We start from the raw sequence: 21,147 nt of genomic DNA, 5'->3' as shown, positions 1-21,147 counted from the left end.
TTCTTACTATTTAATTCATTGAGCAAATCATTCTGAGCTTTAAGTACTTGTTCTAGTTGAGTGGTAACCATAGAATCATGTTTACTAATGAGTTTAAGTTCACCTTTAACTCTAGTCTTATAATCACCCAAGTGTTCAATCATATAAGCATTTTGTTTCAATTGTCTGCCAAAATAAGCATTGAAGTCTTCTTGCTTAACCATAAAGTTATCAAACTCATCCAAACATTGGCTAGCAAACTTAGTAGGAAGGATTTTAGCTTTATCATATCTATAGAGAGTATTTACCTTTACTATCTGTGCCGGATTATCAAGACCATGTGTTTCTTCGATAGGTGATGGATTAAAACCATATATTTCTTCAACATGCGGTAAATTAAGACCATGTATTTATTCAATAGGAGGTAAATTCTTAACATCTTCAGCTTTAATACCCTTTTCTTTCATGGATTTCTTTTCCTCTTGCATATCTTCAGGACTGAGAAATAGAACACCCCTTTTCTTCAGAGTTGGTTTAGGAATAGGCTCATGAGCTGGCTCAAGAAGTGTCCAATTATATTCATTTGTCAACATATTGTTCAATAGAATTTCAGCTTCATCCGGTGTTCTTTCCCTGAAAACAGAACCAGCACAACTATCCAGGTAATCTCTGGAAGCATCGGTTAGTCCATTATAAAAGATATTAAGTATTTCATTTTTCTTAAGAGGATGATCAGACAAAGCATTAACTAATTGGAGAAGCCTCCCCCAAGCTTGTGGGAGACTCTATTCTTCAATTTGCACAAAATTATATATATATCCCTTAAAGCAGCTTGTTTCTTATGAGCAGGGAAATATTTAGTAGAGAAGTAATAAATCATATCCAGGGGACTACGCACACAACCAGGATCAAGAGAATTAAACCATATCTTAGCATTACCCTTTAATGAGAACGAAAATATTTTAAGGATATAAAAGTAGCGAGTTCTCTCATCATTAGTGAACAGGGTGGCTATATCATTTAATTTAGTAAGATGTGCCACAACAGTTTCAGATTCATAGCCATAAAAAGGATCAGATTCAACCAAAGTAATTATATCAGGATCAATAGAGAATTCATAATCCTTATCAGTAACAAAGATAGGTGAAGTAGCATAAGCAGGATCATATTTCATGCTAGCATTTAGAGTTTTTTGTTTAAGCTTAGCTAATAATTTCTTAAGATCACTTCTATCATTGCATGCAAGAAAGTCTCTTTTAGTTTCTTCATCCATAACATAGCCCTTAGGCACAACAGGCAATTCATATTTATTAGGAGAGCCTTCATCATCACTTTCATCAATATTATCAGTTTCAATAATTTCATTCCCTCTAGCCCTAGCAAGTTGTTCATCAAGAAATTCTCCAAGTGGCACAGTGATACATCTCCAATGTATCTATAATTTTTGATTGCTCCATGCTATATTATCTACTGTTTCGGACATTATTGGGCTTTATTATCCACTTTTATATTATTTTTAGGACTAACCTATTAACGGGAGGCCCAACCTAGAATTGATGTTTTTGCCTGTTTTAGGGTTTCGAAGAAAAGGAATATCAAACGGACTCCAAACAGAATGAAACCTTCGGGAATGTGATTTTCTCAACAGATAAGACTCGGGAGACTTGGACCCTACGTCAAGGCACGTAATAGGAGGCCACGAGGTAGGGGGCGCGCCCTACCCTACCAGGCACGCCCCCACCCTCGTGGCCCCTTGTTGCTCCACCGACATACTTCTTCCTCCTATATATATCCACGTACCCCCAAAAGATCAGAGGAGGAGCCAAAACCCTAATTCCACCGCTGTAACTTTCTGTATCCACGAGATCCCATCTTGGGGCCTATTCCGGAGCTCCGCCGGAGGGGGCATCGATCACGGAGGGCTTCTACATCAACACCATAGCCCCTCCGATGAAGTGTGAGTAGTTTACCTCAGACCTACGGGTCCATAGTTAGTAGCTAGATGGCTTCTTCTCTCTTTTTGGATCAATACAATGTTCTCCCCCTCTCTTGTGGCGATCTATTCGATGTAATCTTCTTTTTGCGGTGTGTTTGTTGAGACCGATGAATTGTGGGTTTATGATCAAGTCTATCTATGAACAATATTTGAATCTTCTCTGAATTCTTTTATGTATGATTGGTTATATTTGCAAGTCTCTTCGAATTATCAGTTTGGTTTGGCCTACTAGATTGATCTTTCTTGTAATGGGAGAAGTGCTTAGCTTTGGGTTCAACCTTGCGGTGTCCTTTCTCGGTGACAGTAAGGGCAGTAAGGCATGTATTGTATTGTTTCCATCGAGGATAACAAGATGGGGTTTTCTTCATATTGCATGAGTCTATCCCTCTACATCATGTCACCTTGCTTAAGGCGTTGCTCTGTTTTTAACTTAATACTCTAGATGCATGCTGGATAGCGGTCGATGAGTGGAGTAATAGTAGTAGATGCAGGCAGGAGTCGGTCTACTTGTCTCGGACGTGATGCCTATATACATGATCATGCCTAGATATTCTCATAACTATGCTTAATTCTGTCAATTGCTCAACAGTAACTTGTTCAGCCACCGTAGAATACTTATGCTCTCGAGAGAAGCCACTAGTGAAACCTATGGCCCTCGGGTCTATCTTTATCATATTGTTCTCCTACTACTTTGCTATTTACTTTGCCTTTATTTTACTTTGCATATTTATCATAAAAATACCAAAAATATTATCTTTATCATATCTATTAGATCTCACTCTCGTAAGTGGCCTCATAGGGATTGACAACCCCTATTTGCATTGGTTGCGAGGATTTATTTGTTTTGTGCAGGTACGAGGGACTCGCGCGTAGCCTCCTACTGGATTGATACCTTGGTTCTCAAAAACTGAGGGAAATACTTACGCTACTTTGCTGCATCATCCCTTCCTCTTCGGGGAAAACCAACGCAGTGCTCAAGAGGTAGCAAGAAGGATTTCTGGCGCCGTTACCGGGGAGGTCTTCGCAAAAGTCAACATACCAAGTACCCATCACATACCCTTATCTCCCGCATTACATTATTTGACATTTGCCTCTCGTTTTCCTCTCCCCCACTTCACCCTTGCCATTTTATTCGCCCTCTCTCTCTATCCTCCCTCTCTTTCTCCATTTGCCTCTTTTTGCCCGTTTGCCTTTTTGTTTGCTCGTGTGTTAGCTTGCTTGCTCGTCACGATGGCTCAAGATAATACTAAATTGTGTGACTTCACCAATACCAACAATAATCATTTTATTAGCACTCCGATTGCTCCTCTTACCGATGTTGAATCTTGTGAAATTAATACTGCTTTGCTGAATCTTGTCATGAAAGATCCGTTTTTCGGCCTTCCTAGTGAAGATGCCGCTACCCATCTTAATAGCTTCGTTGATTTGTGTGACATGCAAAATAAGAAAGATGTGGATAATTATATTGTTAATTTGAAGCTATTTCCTTTTACGCTTAGAGATCGTGCTAAAGCTTGGTTTTCGTCTTTGCCTAAAAATAGTAATTCATGGAATAAGTGCAAAGACGCTTTTATCTCTAAGTATTTTCCTCCCGCTAAGATCATCTCTCTTAGAAACGATATTATGAATTTTAAGCAACTTGATCATGAACATGTTGCACAAGCTTGGGAGAGAATGAAATTAATGGTATGTAATTACCCTACTCATGGTTTAAATTTGTGGATGATTATACAAAAAGATTATGCGGGATTGAATTTTGCTTCTAGAAATCTTTTAGATTCGGCCGTGGGAGGCACTTTTATGGAAATCACTTTAGGAGAAGCTACTAAAATCCTAGATAATATTATGGTTAATTATTCTCAATGGCATACTGAAAGGTCTACTAATAAAAAGGTGCATGTGATAGAAGAAATTAATGTTTTGAGTGGAAAGATGGATGAACTTATGAAATTATTTTCTAATAAGAGTGTTTCTTCTGATCCTAATGATATTCCCTTGCCTACTTTGATTGAGAATAATAATGAATCTATTGATGTGAATTTTGTTGGTAGGAACAATTTTGGTAACAACGCGCATAGAGGAAATTTCAATCCTAGGCCTTTTCCTAGTAATTCCTATAATAATTATGGTAATTCCTACAACAATTCTTATGGAAATTATAATAAGATGCCCTCTGATTTTGATCTAATATTAAAGAATTTATTACTTTGCAAAAGAATTTTAATGCTATGATTGAAGAAAAATTGCTTAAGATTGATGATTTGGCTAGGAATATTGATAGAATTTCTCTTGATGTTGATTCTTTGAAACTTAGATCTATTGCACCTAAGCATGATATCAATGAGTCTCTCAAAGCCATGAGAAATTTCCATTGATGAGTGCAAAGAAAGAACCGCTAGGATGGGTGCTAAGAAAGATGCCTTTATAAGAGCGTGTTCTTCTAGTTCCTATGAAAATAATGATGAAGATCTAAAAGTTATTGATGTGTCCCCTATTAAATCTTTGTTTTGCAATATGAATCTTGATAATGACGGGACTGAATATGATCCACCTTTACCTAGAAGGCGTTCTAAGAATTCGGAATCTATTGATCTTGATGCTAAAATTGATAAAAGTGGGATTGAAGAAATTAAAACCCTAGATGTTGCCAAACCCACTATTATGGATTTCAAGGAATTTAACTATGAAAATTGATCTTTGATTGATTTTATTTCCTTGTTACAATCCGTGCTAAATTCTCCTCACGCTTATAGTCAAAATAAAGCGTTTACTAAACATATCATTGATGCCTTGATGCGATCTTATGAAGAAAAACTTGAATTGGAAGTTTCTATCCCTAGAAAACTTTATGATAAGTGGGAACCAACTATTAAAATTAAAATTAAAGATCATTAATGCTATGCTTTATGTGATTTGGGTGCTAGTGTTTCCACGATTCCAAAGACTTTGTGTGATTTGTTAGGTTTCCGTGATTTTGATGATTGCGCTTTAAACTTGCACCTTGCGGATTCCACTATTAATAAATCTATGGGAAGAATTAATGATGTTATTATTTTTGCAAATAGGAATTATGTGCCCGTAGATTTTATTGTTCTTGACATAGATTGCAACCCTTCATGTCCTATTATTCTTGGTAGACCTTTCCTTAGAACGATTGGTGCAATTATTGATATGAAGGAAGGAAATATTAGATTCCAATTTCCATTAAGGAAAGGCATGGAACACTTTACTAGAAACAAAATTAAATTACCTTATGAATCTATCATGAGAGCCACTTATGGATTGCCTACTAAAGATGGCAATACCTAGATCTATTCTTGCTTGTTACTAGCTAGGGGCGTTAAACGATAGCGCTTGTTGGGAGGCGACCCAATTTTATTTTTATTCCTTGATTTTTGATCCTGTTTAGTAATAAATAATTTATCTATCCTCTGTTTTGGTTGTGTTTTTTGTGTTTAATTAGTGTTTGTGCCAAGTAGAACCGTTGGGAAGACTTGGGAAAGTCTTGTTGAACTTGTTGTAAAAACAGAAACTTTAGCACTCATGAGAACTACTGCCATTTTTATTTGGAAAGTTATATTTAGTTAATTATTTTTGAAGATGATTAATATATAAATTCCTCACGTCCATAAATTTATTTTAGAATTTTTTGGGTTCCAGATCTTGCGCTAGCTACAGATTACTACAGACTGTTCTGTTCTTGACAGATTCTGTTTTTCGTGTGTTGTTTGCTTATTTTGATGAATCTATGGCTAGTAAAATAGTTTATAAACCATAGAGAAGTTGGAATAAAGTAGGTATAAAACGAATATAAATAAAGAATGAGTTCATTACAGTACCTTGAAGTGGTGATTTATTTTCTTATACTAACGGAGCTTACGAGTTTTCTGTTAAGTTTTGTGTTGTCAAGTTTTCAAGTTTTGGGTAAGGATTCGATAGACTATGGAATAAGGAGTGGCAAGAGCCTAATCTTGGGTATGCACAAGGCACCCAAGGTAATATTCAAGGATAGCCAAGAGCCTAATCTTGGGGATGCCCCGGAAGGCATCCCCTCTTTCGTCTTCGTTCATCGGTAACTTTACTTGGAGCTATATTTATATTTACCACATGATATGTGTTTTTCTTGGAGCATCAATTTATTTTGTTAAGATTTGCTTTCTGTTATTTAGAACAATGTTTTTCATCTTTTATTTCAATAAAATTCGCATTGATAGTCTTTACTATGCCTATTTTAGAAGTCCACATGTTGATGTTTGAAAACAGAAAGTTTACCGCTGTCGCAATAATTCCCTAGAAAAGTCAGAATGTGATAAAATGTTGAAACCTTTTGCATATTAAGATCTGATAAATTTACTACAGTGGGAAGTTTCTTTCATAATTTTTGGAGCTAGGGAAGTATGGATGTTGCAGCATTCTTTACAGACTATCCTGTTTAGGCAGATTGCTGTTATGTTTGCATTGTTTGCATATGTTTGCTTCTTTAATGATTCTATTTGAGGATAGGACTATTAAATATGCAGAGGAATTTAGTATGCAATGTTGAGTAATAATTTTAATGATTTGCTACAATAGAGTATGATAAGGTTTTGGCAATGGTTTATACTAACTTATCTCACGAGTCCTTGTTGAGTTTTGTGTGGATGAAGCTTTTGAGATTTAGGGAGACCGTGATATGAGAGGAATTAAGGACACACAAAATCTCAAGCTTGGGGATGCCCAAGGCAACCCAAGATAATATTTCAAGAAGTCTCAAGCGTCTAAGCTTGGGGATGCCCCGGTTGGCATCCCACCTTTCTTGTTCAACAACTATCGGTTAGTTTCGGTTGATCCTAAGTTTTTGCTTCATCACATGATGTTTTCCATTCTTAGAATGTTATTTTATTTTTCTTTGCTTGCTGTTTGAATAAAATGCCAAGATCTTAAATTCTTAAATGTTAGAGAGTCTTCACATAGTTGCATAATTATTCAACTACTCATTGATCTTCACTTATATCTTTCAGAGTAGTTTGTCATTTGCTCTAGTGCTTCACTTATATCTTTTAGAGCGTGGTGGTAGTTTTATTTTGAATAAATATATGAACTCTCATGCTTCACTTAGATTATTTTGAGAGTCTTAATAGCATGGTAATTTGCTTAAAATCCTGACATGCTAGGCATCCAAGAATAGTAAAAACTTTCATATAGAGTATTGAATACTAAGAGAAGTTTGATGCTTGATGATTGTTTTGAGATATGGAGATAATAATATCAAAGTTGTGCTAGTTGAGTAGTTTTGAATTTGAGAAGTGCGTGTGTTGAAGTTTTCAAGTCCCGTAGCATGCGCGTATGGTAAATGTTGTGTAACAAATTTGAAACATGAGGTGTTATTTGATTGTCCTCCTTATGAGTGGCTGTCGGGGACGAGCGATGGTCTTTTCCTACCAATCTATCCCCCTAGGAGCATGTGCATAGTGCCGAGGTTTTTGATGACTTGTATATTTTTGCAATAAGTATGTGAGTTCTTTATGACTAATGTTGAGTCCATGGATTATACGCACTCTCACCCTTCCATCCTTGCTAGCCTCTTCGGTACCGTGCATTACCCTTTCTCACATTGAGAGTTGGCGCAAACTTCGCCGGTGCATCCAAACCCCGTGATATGATACACTCTATCACACATAAACCTCCTTATATCTTCCTCAAAACAGCCACCGTAACTACCTATTATGGCATTTCCATAGCCATTCCGAGATATATTGCCATGCAACTTTCCACCATTTCGTTCCTCATGACACATTCATTATTGTCATATTGCTTAGCATGATCATGTAGTTGACATAGTATTTGTGGCAATGCCACCGTTCATAATTCTTTCATACATGTCACTCTTGGTTCATTGCATATCCTGGTACACCGTCGGAGGCATTCATATAGAGTCATCTTTGTTCTAGTATCGAGTTGTAATCATTGAATTGTAAATAAATAGAAGTGTGATGATCATCATTATTAGAGCATTGTCCCAAGTGAGGAATAAATAAAAAAAGGCCATAAAAAAGAGAAGGCCCAAAAAAAGAGAAAGGCCATAAAAAAGGGGGAAGGCCCAAAAAATGAGAGAAAAAGAGAGAAGGGACAATGTTACTATCCTTTACCACATTTGTGCCTCAAAGTAGCACCATGATCTTCATAGTAGAGAGTCTCTTGTTTTGTCACTTTCATATACTAGTGGGAATTATTCATTATAGAACTTGGCTTGTATATTCCAACAATGGGCCTCCTCAAGTGCCCTAGGTCTTCGTGAGCAAGCAAGTTGAATGCACACCCACTAGTTTCTATTGTTGAGCTTTCATACATCTATAGCTCTAGTGCATCCGTTACATGGCAATCCCTACTCCTTGCATTAACATCAATCGGTGGGCATCTCCATAGCCCATTGATTAGCCTCGTTGATGTGAGACTTTCTCCTTTTTTTGTCTTCTCCACATAACCCCCTCATTATTCTATTCCACCCATAGTGCTATGTCCATGGCTCGCGCTCATGTATTGCGTGAAAGTTTATAGGTTTGAGATTACTAAAGTATGAAACAATTGCTTGGCTTGTCATCGGGGTTGTGCATGATGAGAGCATTCTTGTGTGACGAAAATGGAGCATGACTAAACTATATGATTTTGTAGGGATGAACTTTCTTTGGCCATGTTATTTTGAGAAGGCATAATTGCTTAGTTAGTATGCTTGAAGTATTATCATTTTATGTCAATATGAACTTTCGTCTTGAATCTTATGGATCTGAATATTCATGCCACAATTAAGAAGAATTACATTGAAATTATGCCAAGTAGCACTCCGCATCAAAAATTCTGTTTTTATCATTTACCTACTTGAGGACGAGCAGGAATTAAGCTTGGGGATGCTTGATACGTCTCCAACGTATCTATAATTTTTGATTGCTCCATTCTATGTTATCTACTGTTTTGAGCAATATTGGGCTTTATTATCCACTTCTATATTATTTTTGGGACTAACGTATTAACCTTAGGCCCAACCCAGAATTGCTGTCTTTTTGCCTATTTCAGTGTTTTGAAGAAAAGGAATATCAAACGGAGTCGAAACGGAACGAAATCAACTAGAGAAGTTATTTTTGGAAGGAAAGCTACCAGATGGACTTGGACGCCACGTCAGGAGCCAAGGGAGGTGCTCATGAGGGTGGGGGCGCCCCCCTAGGGCGCGCCCCCTGCCTTGTGGGGCCCCCAAAGCTCCACCGACGTACTTCCTGCATCCATATATAATCACGTACCCTAAAACTTCCAGAACAGACAATAGATCGGGAGTTCCGCCGCCAGAAGCCTCCGTAGCCACCGAAAACCAATCTAGGCCCGTTCCGGCACCCTGCCGGAGGGGCAATCCCTCTCCGGTGGCCATCTTCATCATCCCGGTGCTCTCCATGACAAGGATGGAGTAGTTCTCCCTTGGGGCTGAGGGTATGTACCAGTAGCTATGTGTTTGATCTCTCTCTCTCTCTCGTGTTCTTGAGATGATACGATCTTGATGTATCGCGAGCTTTGCTATTATAGTTGGATCCTATGATGTTTCTTCCCCCTCTACTCTCTTGTAATGAATTGAGTTTCCCCTTTGAAGTTATCTTATCGGATTGAGTCTTTAAAGATTTGAGAACACTTGATGTATCTCTTGACGTGCGTATCTGTGGTGAAAATGGGATACCACGTGATTCACTTGATGTATGTTTTGGTGATCAACTTGCGGGTTCCGCCCATGAACCTATGCATAGGGGTTGGCACACGTTTTCATCGTGATTTTCTGGTAGAACTTTGGGGCACTCTTTGAGGTCCTTTGTTTGGTTGAATAGATGAATATGAGATTGTGTGACGCATATCGTATAATCATACCCACGGATACTTGAGGTGACATTGGAGTATCTTGGTGACATTAGGGTTTTGGTTGATTTGTGTCTTAAGGTGTTATTCTAGTACGAACTCTAGGGCTGTTTGTGACACTTATAGGAATAGCCCAACGGTTTGATTGGAAAGAATAACTTTGAGGTGGTTTCGTACCCTACCATAATCTCTTCGTTCGTTCTCCGCTATTAGTGACTTTGGAGTGACTCTTTGTTGCATGTTGAGGGATAGTTATGTGATCCAATTATGTTATTATTGTTGAGAGGACTTGCACTAGTGAAAGTATGAACCCTAGGCCTTGTTTCAACACATTGCAATACCATTTACGCTCACTTTTATCATTTGTTACCTTGCTGTTTTTATATTTTCAGATTACAAAAACCTTTATCTACCATCCATATATCACTTGTATGACCATCTCTTCACCGAACTAGTGCACCTATACAATTTACCATTGTATTGGGTGTGTTGGGGACACAAGAGACTCTTTGTTATTTGGTTGCAGGGTTGCTTGAGAGAGACCATCTTCATCCTATGCCTCCTATGGATTGATAAACCCTTAGGTCATCCACCTGAGGGAAATTTGCTACTGTCCTACAAATCTCTGCACTTGGAGGCCCAACAACGTCTACAAGAAGAAGGTTGTGTAGTAGACATCAATGCACCAAAAGAGAATAGTGGCGATGACAAGGAAGATAAAGTTGAGGATAAACCTCCCGAGATACAACCAAAGCGTCGGTGTCAGCGGCGCCGCTCTAAGCCACGCCGCAGCAAAGACAGCAACACCGGCACAGGAGAAGATAACACTCCGGATGATGCCGAAGACAATGAAGACCCCGTTGAGGCGACTTCCGAACAAGATGAACGAGAAGACAGGCAAGTTAGCCCTGATGAGCAGGCCACGCACAAAGACTCGGAGGACAATAATTATCTTCCGCTCTCCGAGGAAGAGGCGAGCCTCGGCACCAAGGATTTTATCGTGCCTGAGGAACCTCTCGAGCAGGAGCACTTCAAGCGCCAGCTAATAGCCACCGCAAGGAGCCTGAAAAGGAAACAGCAACAGCTTCAAGTTGATCAAGATCTGCTCAACGATAGATGGACTGACGTCCTGGCAGTCGAGGAATACGGCCTCAAGCACCCAGCCAAAAGCTACCCGAAGCGCAAATTGCTACCTTAGTTTGATGACGAGGTGTTGGAGCCCATACCACCATCGTGCAGTGCAGATGAACGACCAGCACGTGGTCGGGAAAAGCGGCAACTCAAGCCGAACACCAGCCTGCCCTACCTCACCGTAAAGGCAGAGATAAAACAGCTCAGGGACACACATACGACCTACGCCAGGACTTGGACAGTAAAGCAGGTCAGAACAGGTCGATCTATGGATCACGGGGACGTGCCCCGACACGTGATAAAGGCTATCTTGCCGGACGCAATAGTCATTCTCACGCCCGGGCCAAGAACCGCAGACGGACTCCATCCGAGCCACGTCGCGACATGGCCTGATATAGAGGCGCCGCTCACCCACTTTGCTTCACCGACGAAGTAATGGACCACGAATTCCCGAAAGGGTTTAAACCCATGAATATTGAATCATACGATGGAACAACGGATCCCGTGGTATGGATTGAGGACTATCTTCTCCATATCCACATGGCCCGCGGTGATGACCTTCACGCCATTAAATACGTACCACTAAAACTAAAAGGACCAGCTCGGCACTGGTTAACCAGCCTTCCAGAGAACTCCGTTAGCAGCTGGGAAGACCTGGAAGACGCCTTTCGTGATAACTTCCAAGGCACATATGTCCGGCCACCAGACATCGATGACTTAAGTCACATCATACAGTAGCCCGAAGAGTCAGCCAGAAAGCTCTGGACTAGGTTCTCAATTAAAAAGAACCAAATTGTCGATTGTCTGGACACCGAAGCCCTCGCGGCCTTCAAACACAACGTTCGGGACGAATGGCTCACTCGCCACCTCGGTCAGGAAAAACCAAAATCCATGACAGCCCTTACTGCTCTTATGACCCGCTTTTGCATGGGAGAAGACAGTTGGCTCGCTCGTAGGAGCAATGGCGCCAGCGACCCAGGCACTTCCGAAGTCCGATACGGCAACGGAAAGCCACGACGCAATAAATACAAGCGTCGTAATAATGATGAAATAACACAAGACACAACAGTTAACGTCGGATTCAGCGGCTCCAAGTCCGGTCAACAGAAAAAACCATCCAAGGCAAATAGAGACGGACCATCCAACCTTTATAAGATATTGGATCGGCCATGCCAGATTCATGGCACCCCCGATAAACCAGCTACCCATATCAACAGAAGATGTTGGGTCTTCAAACAAGCTGGCAAATTAAAAGCCGGACACAAGGGGAAGGGGCCCCCCAGTGATAGCGATGACGAAGAGACTCGCCGGCCGAATACCGGAGTTCAGAAGCAACCCCCCCCCCCGAAGTGCAAACCGTAAATATGGTATATGCGACGCACACCCCCACAGGGGAGCACACGCACGCACTATGGGACACATACGCCATAGAGCGAATTCCCCCAAAAATTAGTCATACTCGTCCCGAAGGATCGGCAGCTCTGATCATCAATCCAATTATTGACGGGTTCCATAGTGAGGGTTGTGCGCAAAGTGAGGGTTGCTGGGTAAGGTCACAAGGTGGCCTTTATATAGCAATGGAGCCGGATCGTTTTGCCGTGGCGAAAAGTAATAAATTTGCCAGCTTGGCTCCAAAGGTCAGGTCAGTGTCAGAGATACACATATCTCATAAAGAGATGTGTTACTGTGGTTGTTGTCGGGCTAGTTTTGGTAGTTGTGCCCGGAAGAATATGCAGCTATGCGCTGACCAAACATGCAAGGCTATTATTAAAACAGAGGCGCAAAGACAGGCTGCGTTAATATATGCGGTCGCATGATTACAAAGCGAGGATACATTGAAACTTGGTACTACTCATACGGCTCAGTCTACCTCGTTTATGTCTAAACGGGCGTGCCTGGCGGATGTCGAGGCTTCTCCACGTGTCTCTCTGCCGGGATTAGTCGGAGATGGCGGAGGAACTGCAGGGTCGGGGTAGTGAGAATGACCATTGCGGGGATTGTTGGCCACAACCCCGTTGGAGTGTGCTCCCAATATGCTACGAAGCACTTCGGGGGTTATCGCAGCACCTTGGCCGATGGCTGGGGCAGATCTCGGGGTCTCGATTGGTTGTCCAAACAGCACGACCGGGTTGTTGGTATTGGGCTCGTTTTCTTCTCTCGCCGGGGCTCGACGAACCAGCTCTCCACGAGCTGCTATTAGATCAATGGTGATCTGGTCGAACAGTGCCTCTAGTGCACTTACATAGCGCACTAGGTGCAACAATGCGGGGTCCGTCTCATGGTCTCCATTGGCGACTTGGGGTGGTCTACCATACCCTTCTCGTCTGGGGTAGTAGTGGAACGAGCGACAGTTAACTCTGGGCGACAAGTGCCTGAGATGAACTATAGCCTCTCGAGCGGCTAGCTGGATGGCTTGTGGCTCAAAGGAAGTTGTTCTTCCGGTGAACCGGTAGGGGCGCTCGGGTGCTAGACTCCTACCGTAAATGTGCACAGTGGCCCAGAATTGGCGGTCTTCACCGCTCATGGGTCCTTGATACACAACATATTCTGGTGGCTCCTCTAACGCGTAGGCACGACGGGTGAGGTTTGCGAGAATGGTCACAAAACCTCCAAGGTTGGTTGCGGTGGTTTCGTTGTGCACTATAGGTCCAGGCATTGTGGCTTGGTTTGGGGGTAGCGGCTGTGCTGTGCTGGGTTGAGGCTAGCGTGCCCCTTTTTATAAGAAAAAGGGGACGGAGTCTTCCTTCGAACGCTTGCGAGAAAGGACTATTTAGGGGCCGGTCACTGGCGCATGAGTGACAGGTTAGGTTGATAGGTTGGGCACCGACTGCCAAAAGGTGTTGGGTCACTGTGTGGCTATCTTGCACGAGAAGCTTGGCTGGGGTTTGGTTAAGGTCTGGTGGGTTGGTTTGCCTAAGTTTATTGACCTGGCTAGGATAGGATTAGCCAATGGTCAGCCTGGCTCTGATGCCAAGTCTGTCACGACCGGTTTTCCGGGTAATAAATTTCCAGAAAAGACTGTCGTGCTCATCAGCCCCAGGATTACTGTTAGCTGATGAGGCTCCAACTTGATACAGAAATTCCAAGCAAAATATAGAATATGAAGTACAAGACCATTCTGGCCTGTGGGTACAACCAATGGTTTCTAGTGGTTGATGGCGGAAGCGGGTTGTGAAACATCTGTGTCTATGGGACTCCATTCCCCACGGGAACAGCTGACCAGGTTAAATTCCTATCTTCGCGAGGCTGCTATCTCCATTGCGTGGGTTCCGGAGCTGGCATCGCGTCGCTCCTCTCCGTGCAGAAAAATCTGGCCAAGACAATAGCCAGGGACAAGCCAGTGAGTACTTTGAATGTACTCGCAAACATTATGAACACATGTATAATATAACAATGATGTGCTGAAAAATATTTTATGCTCATGACGTCGGCCACAAAAGATAAGTAACTCTCGGATGCGTGCAAGCAAGCTATTTATAAAATTGCAATAACCTGATAGTATAAAAGAAATTTATGAAATAAATAACAAGTAATGCCACAGTCGGGCGTCTGAGCGACGCCACATAAAGGGCTTTAAAAGAAATGCCACAGTCGGGCGTCTGAGCGACGCCTCATAAAGGGCTTTAAAAGAAATGCCACAGTCGGGCGTCTGAGCGACGCCTCATAAAGGGCTTTAAAAGAAATGCCACAGTCGGGCGTCTGAGCGACGCCACAAAAAGGGCTTTAAAAGAAATGCCACAGTCGGGCGTCTGGGCGACGCCTCATAAAGGGCTTTAAAAGAAACAATCAAAGTGAATATCCCGGAGGTAGAACCATCCCAGAGATACACGATAATAACAATAATATCATGGGTTAGTCAAATAATAATAATCATAGTTATCACCAGTCACAAGTAGTAATTCCATTTCTGGATTAATAGTTTCACCTCCGAAGACCGACACTAAGACCGATACTTGACCCATCCCAGACTGTAATCCTTAACCATGGACACGGCTATTCGAATAGGTTTATTCTCTGCAGAGGGTGTACTCTTTACCCACGAGTAACGGATTTCTCTAGTCCATCGGGACTAATTCCATCTACGGTCTTTTTGTTGAAAACACACCTAACTTGCACACACCAGCTTATCACACACGTGTCTGGAATCACCCACGACACCTGTTAAGCAAACTCTAAGTGGGGAGGCTACAACCTCGCGTAGCATGGGATCAAATTTATATCGCGCGCTCTAAGGGGTGGCCTCCCCTCTCGGTCCCAACCGGAAACACCCATGCTCCCGGACCAGGTGGCCTGCCTACCAGTTACAACTAGTATCTTCCACCATGGCCTCTCTGTACGGTGTGTGCTAGAAAGAGGTTGACAACTTACTGAACCGTACTCTACTTGCTGTAGAGACGAGTGGTAGTACGAAACAAGTATGGGGGTTACTGGAACAAGACTCGATCTACAGTCGACTCAGGAGGTTCAAGTATTCCCTGCATGATTAGTATAACGAATATATTTCAACCAATACAATTAACACTCATTATATCTTACCATGCCATACCGGACATAACCGTCCCGACGGTGACCGGCGACAAACTCATGCCTACCCAAGGCAGAGGTTTTCCCGGTTCCTACCGGTATGCATGCGAGGCACATGAGGATGATTATCATCACAAGTGTGTTCATTTCCAACAGCATGGAAATCAATAACATGCACCCATGCATATGATCATATCACATGAAACAACAAGTCCTTCGAAATGCGGTGGTGTTATAAATGCATCAATGATTACTCCAAAAATTATTATGCCGGGGTTCAGAATGCTTGCCTTCAATGTGTGGAAAGGCAGGGTGCTCTCCAAACTTTTGAAAGTTTTCTTCTCTTTCCCCAAAATCCTATTTGAAAAATATATTTGAATTAACATATATTTCAAAAACAGAACCAAAAAGTTGTTTGAAATTTTTTTAAATAAATCTTAAAGTAAACTAGATCAAATTTGAAGAAGGTAGGAAAAAGAATCAACTCATTTGGACTTATATTTAAAAAGTTATAGCTAGTCAAAGTTCTGGTCAATATCTGTTTTTAATTTAAAACAGAAAAGAAAACGTTTTGAAGAGATTACGCTTTCGCGCAGAGAAGACGTATTACGGGTATGACGCCTCCACTTACTCCAGCGTGGACGGCGCGGGGTCGCTGACAGTGGGTCCAGGGGCCCACTGGTCAGGTTTGACCAGTCACCGTGCGTCGTCTCCCTCCTCTGCCCGAGCGGAGCGGGGCTCCGGCGATCGTCGCCGGCGTTTGGCTGTTCCTCGCGGGCCCCCGAGGGTGGGGATGGATCCGCACGGCTGGGGCGTTTCTCCCGGTGGTCGAAGGGTTGCTGGGGAAGGAGTAAATTGCCGGCGGCGAGCTCCGCGGCGAAGGGAAGCTTCGGTGACAAAGTGAGTTTGTGGTGGCGATGGCTCCCGATCAAAATCAAGCAGGGGAGCGAGTTCACGAGAGGATGAGATGGTTCCTGGTGAAGAGAACGGAGAGGGGGAAGCTCTGGTTGCGCCGAATGGAGCCGGGAGGCGGCGGTGGCCGAACTGACCGGAGAGGTTGAAAAAGACCTGCTCCCTTCCAATTGGTGACGATGGGGGCGCTAGTGAGACGGCATGAGGCTACCTGAGGGCTTGGAGACGCTCGGGGCTTCCCTTTTATAGCGTGGCAAGGCGGTTCCGCGGCGGCCGTGGATAAGCTCTCCGGCGAACCGACGTTCTGTAGCTAGGGCGACGTGGCGGCGACGAGGGCTAGCAGACACGCTTGCGGATGAGCTCGCACTGCTCCAAGGGCCAGGTGGCGAGCGGGCGAGGCTTGGGCGGCGCTGAATGGCGCAGGGCTGTTGGGCGGCGGCGGCGGCTAGCGCTTGGCCTGCCGGGCGCGGCGGGGGCTGCTTGGCGTGTAGCGGAGAGAAAGGGAGTGCGCGGCACGGTTCTGCAGAGCGGGCCAAAGCCGTGGGGGCCAGCGTGTCGGCTCGGGCGCGCGGCTGCAATACGCGCGCTCTGGGCGCGTCCAGTGCACGCACTAGGTGTGCTCGACAAAATGCCAGAGCATGCTACAGAGCTTGGTTGAGACTGGCAATTAACAGACCTAGGTTAGGAGGAACAGGGAGTCTAGTGGACATGCTGGTTTGATCAGAGGTGCAAGGTCACAATGCAAAGACAAAAACATGTCAAAACTGGCCATGCATACCAGGTGTTTGACAAAATGCCAAGGGCACTTAGGCATTTCTTGGAGTGGCTAAAATCTCCAGATCAGTGTCTCTGTGGATGAAAGAGAGAGTGGTGATGTTAGTTGGACAAAAGAAGAAACTTGTTAGTGCAAGTTTTACAAAACTTCAATTCTGGACAGGAAATAAATGACATTATTCCATGAACCAAAAATGATCTAAATGGTGCATGCTCCTGGACTTAAGGGTTTAACATGGGGGACTACAAGTAGGAGAAAAAGTTAAGGGTATAGGAGCAACTAAAATGGTGGTTGCTGTACAAATCCTCAAGTTGGTCCAGAATGGAAATGAGGTTGATTCACTCAAATTTTTTAAAGAACATAATTAGTTTTTTGCACAAAGAGGGATAACAGGCTCCTACTGACCTTCCTTAATTTTGGTAGAAGTTTTAAATGAATACTCAAATAGGTTGTAGTGCAAATTGCACTCTGGACCAGAGAAGAAAAATTGAGAGTAGGGCTCAAAATATTTAGTGAATGAAATATTTTTTTGCATAAAAGTGATTTAAAAACATCACATGACATCTCCAAATTTTTGTGGAAATTTTAAGTGAATCTATCAAATGGTTGTAGTTCAAATATGGCCATTTTAATTCCTGGAAAAAAAATTTAATTTAATAAAACAAGGCCAAAATTTTGGGGTGTCACACTAACTGTCATGATGCGGCGAGAGCTGGTCAACCACTCGATGACTTATTAGAATCTTTCGCGATTCCTCCTGTATTGCACGAAGGACCGTTCTTCTGGTCACTCATGTAACGCATTGTACTTGGATGATTGCGTACATACCAGGGGCTATATCATAGACCCACCGTCAAACTCCTATGGCTAAGTGAAAGTACTGAAGCCCTATAGTCCGATTGCCTAGTTCGCCGCATTGACACCTCCTTCACGGACCAAGACGTTGGATCAAGAGTGATCAAGTGCTTTTCCGAACACCGCCGACGACTGGAAAACTTTCAGATTGTACAAAAACGGCCGCACAGGAGGAGCCACAACTTCTAGGCCTAATCTTAAATTATAATAATATTGTTTTTACAATCTCAATACATTTTACTCGAACATCATCTCTTTCGAGCACTGACCCTCTATCAAGCGGGCACCCTCTAAGACATCTTCAAAATAATACTCTGGTGTGTGATGCTCCTTGCCCTCAGGTGGACTTTTCGCTGCAACATCGGTGGCCTTCATCTTCGCCCAGTACGTCTTCACTTGGGCAAGGGCCATCCGTGCACCTTCAATGCACGTGGACCGCTTAACAGCATCGATACACGGCACCGCATCACTTAGTCGCCATACCAAACCGAAATAACTCTTCGGAATTGGCTCAGTTGGCCATAGCCGGACTACGATGTCCTTCATGGCAGAGCTGGTATTTTGTGGAGCTCGGCCCACTGGGCCATATGTTCGTTCAGTAACAGTGGGCACTTCGGCATGCCGAATTGTGACCAAAAAATCTTCTCCGTTGCATGCCCTTCCCGCGCTTCGTAAAACCGCGCCGCATCGGAGGCACTCTTCGGCAAGTCCAAAAAGGCGCATGGGGAGCTCCACACTTGATTAAGAGGGGCATACTTCGAATTGCCAAACTTAGTTTGTAATAAGAAAGGCTTACCGGCCGCTACTTCCCCAGCCTGCCAGATTTCTTCCCGAGCCTCTCTAGACTCAGATCGTGCTTCTCTTGCCTCTTGTAATGCCTTGTCAAGATCGGTCACTTTGGCCTTGTTATCCTTCTCGAGGAATTCGCACCGGACAGTGGCTTCCTTCAGCTCGCGCACCATAGTGGCCATTCTCTCCTCACACTGGCGCTGCGTGGCCTGTCTGGCTTCTAACTCATCAGCTGCCTTCTGGGCAGCCACATTACTCATCCGGGCTTGCTCCTTGGCTCGGGCAAGTTCAGCCCGAAGAGTCTCAACCGCGGCAGCACCTTCTGCAGATACGCACGTCTCAGAACATAATTCTAGCTTCGTGCTTGTGTTACTATACATATTCTAACACATACCTTGCGCCTCGTCGAGTCGCCTGTTAATAAGCGTGATGTCGTTATCCGCCACATCAAGCTTATGCTCCAGACCTACAACCTCTATAGCGTGTGAAGTCATCATGGAGGTACCAACATGTGTTTCGAGTCATTAGATTATTACCTGAGGACATCTTTTTCGATCCTCTGATTGCCTACCTTTTGGCGCCAACTAGAGTCTCAGGGGATACTATCTTTACACAGGTGCATTTTTGTGTATAAAGCACAATCGAACATTACATACCTCAAAGCCTCTTAGTAGGCTCATGAAGGCTTCATTCAATCCACCTTTCGCAGACAGAATCCTCTTGACCACCGTACCCATCAAGGTACGATGATCATCTGAGATTGACAAACACCGTAACATGTCCGTCAGTGTATGCGGCGCAAACGGATTCCTGGAAGCAGCTGTGGCAGTACGGACTCCCTTCGACAGGGTAGGTTTACTCGACCCTAGAGTCGTCTTCGGCTGTAAACCGGATAGTCCAGAGCCTTTATTGTTAACCCTTGTAGGGACCGCACACTTCGGACTCTAGGCGACTGAAGTTTCACCTTGGGGCGCTGGCTCTATTATCGCCCCATCGGGAGAGACCCTCTGGGATGACACCTCAACGTCGTCCACCCTGTTGGGCGAGGAAGCTTGTGGAGGCGTTTCGCTTTCCATCATCTCGGGTAAAAGGTCCCCCGAGGAGGAGGATTGTTGAGGAAGACTGTGTGCCGGACTACAAAACGCATATTCTAGATGTTACCTTTGCAAAGAGAAAAGGAACGGGGTATGTTTAAAATATCTTTGTTCACTTACAATTCGGCTGGAGGCTTGTCCTTACGAAGGGATTGTGCGACAACAACACCTTCCGATCCTGAACCGCCCGACAGGGGCGTTTTGCCCTGCTTAGGAGCCCTTACCTCCCAACTCTCGGAGGCGGCCCTTTTCTTACCATGGGAAGAAGGGATGTCAGCTTCTTCTTCCCTTTTGTCTTTGGAAGAGGGATCCCTAGTCTCCCCGGACACAGTGTGTGGTTTGCCTCTAGGATGGAAGCCGCCTTTGGCTCCCCCGCTCTTCTCATTCTCCTCCTCCACCGGCGCCTGGTATGGCATCGGGACCAGCATCCTTGCTAGTATGGGACTAGCTGAGTCTTCGGGAAGAGGAGCCGAACACCTAATTCGCTCTACCTTCTTTATCCAGCCCTGGAAGAAGATGGTTTTCTCAGCACATTATCATGAGATGCGTATCCAAGCTGTGTTCAAGAATCGAGTGCTTACCAAGGTATCCGGATGGTTGTAGTCGAGGCCTATGTCTTCTGTGGTGTCCGGCCACTGTTTTCGTTTCCCGAAAAATAACTTCCACATTCCTCTATGTGTCGCTTCGAAGAAGTGCTGAAGGGTTCATGGTCCTTCTGGATTAAACTCCCGCATGTGGAGGGCCATCTTTGGCATGGGAGGACCCGACGGACTAGCATTACTTGAATCACGTCGATGAGTTCAGTGTCCCTCTCAAGGAGACTCCGGATGCGGCTCTAAAGAGTCTGCACTTCATCGGTTGATCCCCAGTCCAACCCCAGATCGGAACGCAGGTGTAGCTGCCCACTTGGTGCCATGGGGTTCAGTGATATAAAACCACTCCCGTTGCCATAAGTCGGAAGATTCTGTGAAGGATCCTTTTAGCCAGGGAGCGTTGATAAGTTTACCCACTGTAGCACCACCGCACTCTGCGCGTCCCCCATCGACTACCTTCGGCTGCACATTAAAGGTCTTAAGCCACAAGCCGAAGTGTGGGGGAATACAGAGGAAAGCTTCACATGTAATAATGAATGCCAAGATATGAAGGAAGGAGTCCGGAGTTAGATCGCCCGTAATAGAACATAAGCCCTCGAACAAAGGGGTAGAGGGCGAACCCCAGCCCTC

General features: G+C 43.9%; 1 protein-coding gene across 1 annotated transcript in view; it reads right to left on the bottom strand.

Annotated features, from left to right (window-relative positions):
• LOC119357696 overlaps positions 1 to 20,340 on the bottom strand; it is a 183,166-nt gene extending 162,826 nt beyond the window's left edge. Inside the window, exon 1 of the mRNA XM_037624558.1 lies at positions 20,045 to 20,340. Coding sequence (XP_037480455.1) covers positions 20,045 to 20,340 — 296 coding nt within the window. The remainder of the gene's footprint in view (positions 1 to 20,044) is intronic.
• Positions 20,341 to 21,147: the final 807 nt, after the last annotated feature.

The sequence above is a fragment of the Triticum dicoccoides genome, chromosome 2A, assembly GCF_002162155.2.
Source record: "Triticum dicoccoides isolate Atlit2015 ecotype Zavitan chromosome 2A, WEW_v2.0, whole genome shotgun sequence".
Taxonomy (NCBI): Eukaryota; Viridiplantae; Streptophyta; class Magnoliopsida; order Poales; family Poaceae; genus Triticum; species Triticum dicoccoides.
This window is presented reverse-complemented; position numbering and strand designations above follow the sequence as displayed.